This window comes from Setaria viridis, chromosome 9 (genome assembly GCF_005286985.2).
Source record: "Setaria viridis chromosome 9, Setaria_viridis_v4.0, whole genome shotgun sequence".
NCBI classification, from domain to species: Eukaryota; Viridiplantae; Streptophyta; class Magnoliopsida; order Poales; family Poaceae; genus Setaria; species Setaria viridis.
In genome coordinates, this window is record NC_048271.2 from 3209836 (window position 1) to 3212687 (window position 2852).

At 50.1% G+C, this 2852-nt stretch overlaps 1 protein-coding gene across 1 annotated transcript; it reads left to right on the forward strand.

Moving 5' to 3' along the window:
* The first annotated feature begins 499 nt into the window (after positions 1 to 499).
* LOC117836702 (tryptophan synthase alpha chain) lies at positions 500 to 2566 on the forward strand. The gene is made up of 6 exons (XM_034716176.2): positions 500 to 967; positions 1057 to 1455; positions 1571 to 1648; positions 1746 to 1823; positions 1954 to 2013; positions 2117 to 2566. Exons 1-6 carry the CDS (start codon positions 704 to 706, stop codon positions 2249 to 2251), a joined length of 1014 nt encoding a protein of 337 aa, XP_034572067.1. The 5' UTR covers positions 500 to 703; the 3' UTR covers positions 2252 to 2566.
* Positions 2567 to 2852: the final 286 nt, after the last annotated feature.

Here is a 2852-nt window from a genome sequence, read left to right on the forward strand (position 1 = left end):
TCCCATCCTACGACGAAGATTTATGACCAACCGCTAACATTTGGACAAAACGGGGCTACAGTATGTCCACTCCATTTTACTCAAAAAAGACATAACAAATTAAAAAAAAATTCCGAGCATGCCCTTGCACTTTTTATATAAAAGAAATCTTCGGGGCCCATGTATCAATTCGCATGATCGCATCCCAGCCTTTTCTTTTCTCCAAGAAGAACACGAAGAAGCTTTCTTGTGATCGAGGATAAAAGTAATACTAGGAGTCGTCTAGGACACCAGCAGATAGCTAGCTTCAGTAGTGATCCACTCATCAAGTGCAGCGGCTCCAGCCCACAAAGCCACAAAAACACATGGGACCAGGAAATAAACCACACACGTTTTTTGCATTCGAAACAAATCGACGCAAGCACAGTGACGTCCAGAGGTGAGCCGGCAACTTCTTGCCATGCCGTCGCTCGCTACCGTGCAGGTGGCCTCCTGCTTTGTGGCTATATAAACTAGCCGTGCAGAGGCATCCTCTCATCTATCAACTCATCCCCCAAACCCAAGCACACCCGATCAACTAGTTCGAGCAAGGAGCTCATCTCAAAACCACACAGCTCCTAGTATAGCTTGTTACTCCTAGCCAGTAGCAAAGACACAGTGACTTGCTTCACAAACACGAGCGGGCAGCTCGGACCCAACGATCCGTCAAGCAACAACTAGCGACATGGCTTTCGCACTCCAGGCTGCATCGACCACCCTGTCGTCTGCTTCGTCTCCGGCGGTTCCATCGTCGCCGCTCCCCCGGCGCGCGGCAGCGATGCTGACGACGATGCCGGGCCGGAGGAGGTCTGTGATGGCAACTGTAAGGGCGGCCGCGGTGGCTCCGGCCAAGCAGCCTGCCACCACGCCGTCGTTCAAGCTCGCCGGTGCCGGCGGGAGATGCCTGCCGGTGTCGCAGACCATGGCCAGGCTCAAGGCGCAGGGCAAGGTGTGTACTCCTGTCGTATGTAGAATGTAGCCTTGGATTGCGTGTACGGATTCTTACCGAGCTCTGGTTTACCGTGTGCATGACCGCAGACGGCGTTCATCCCGTACATCACCGCCGGCGACCCCGACCTGGCGACGACGGCGGAGGCACTGCGGCTGCTGGACGCCTGCGGTGCCGACGTCATCGAGCTCGGCGTGCCCTTCTCCGACCCCTACGCCGACGGGCCCGTCATCCAGGCTTCGACGGCGCGGGCGCTCGCGAGCGGCACGACGCCGGACGGTGTCCTGGCGATGCTGAAGGAGGTGACGCCGGAGCTGTCGTGCCCGGTGGTGCTCTTCTCCTACTTCAACCCCATCGTGCACAGGGGGCTCGCTGAATTCGCCGCCGCCACCAAAGAAGCCGGTGCCCACGGTCTCATAGTACCTGATCTCCCGTATGCGGCGACGTGTGCTCTCAGGAGTGAAGCTATGAAGAACGAGCTCGAGCTGGTAGGTCCATTCACCATCCAGAAAAAGTTGTACCTTTTATGAAGGAGAAGCATTTTCCTATTTTATATTACAATCAAGAAAGCTTTTGCCTGACATGAACAATGGCTGCATGCAGGTGCTGCTCACAACACCAAGTACACCAGAAGATAGGATGAAGGAGATCACAGAAGCATCAGAAGGATTTGTTTATCTGGTAAGTACCGGTGTATAAAATGCTTAAATCCAAATTGTCTTTGAAAGCTTAGCTTGTGCTGAACTTGCTGATAACATTTCCTCATCAATCATCGTAGGTGAGCGTCTCTGGAGTTACGGGTCCCCGCGCAAACGTGAACACACGTGTCGAGTCCCTTATCAAGGAGGTTAAACAGGTACACGTCATGCAAAAAAAAAGGAAATAAAAGTACATTTTTTCATTTTATCTTTATTAACAGACAACAGCATGGTTCCACTGTCAAGATCGAGTACTATCAATCACTGAGCTCGTATTTATGCTTGCAGGTCACTGACAAACCTGTGGCTGTTGGCTTTGGCATCTCGAAACCCGAGCATGTAAAGCAGGTAAGAAAAAAAAACATTACCAACTTAAAACTCTGACAAGCTTATTCATGCATTTCATTGCACAATCTGACTGAATATTTCTCCTCACATTATTCATGGCCAGATTGCAGAGTGGGGTGCAGATGGGGTGATTATTGGCAGCGCAATGGTGAGGCAGTTGGGTGAAGCGGGGTCTCCCAAAGAAGGGTTGAAGAGATTAGAGGGATATGCCCGGAGCATGAAGAACTCACTGCCATAATCCGTAGATAGATACATGTGCCAATAAATGATTAGCTCGACTATTCCCTGGTCTCCGACAAAGAAAGATGTACACTAGTCATCGATGCTTTGTATCTTAATTAGTGTCGATCGACGGTCACTAGACTAGAGCATCATAGTAGGCTGTTATTAGCATGCAATAATCTAGCTGGTTGCTGAAAGTAGTCCGATTCAGGATGAAGCCAGAAAATTTCCTTTGATTTACATTCGTATATATGCGGTGCAGGTGCATCTAGATCGAGATGCATGATACCTTTGTTTTGGAATGGAAAAAAGTTGCAAGACTATTCGTATATATGGGGTGCAGGTGCATCTAGATCGAGTATCTATCTGTTGCGCATTGCGCTGCTGACTTCAAATATAATTCAGAGGGTAGCTCCATGTGGTTTATTTCTCTTCAGCCGGCGGCTTCAATATAATTCAGAGGGAACTATACCGGAAAAAAACACTGAAACGGTAGGCACATGTTGCACGCTCTGACGACAAGCGTGCAAGCGGTAACATCTGCAGTCTGCTGCAGGGTTTTGGGGCACACATGACTGATCGGCAAGTCAACTGTTGCTCAAAACTGCAGGGGCTCC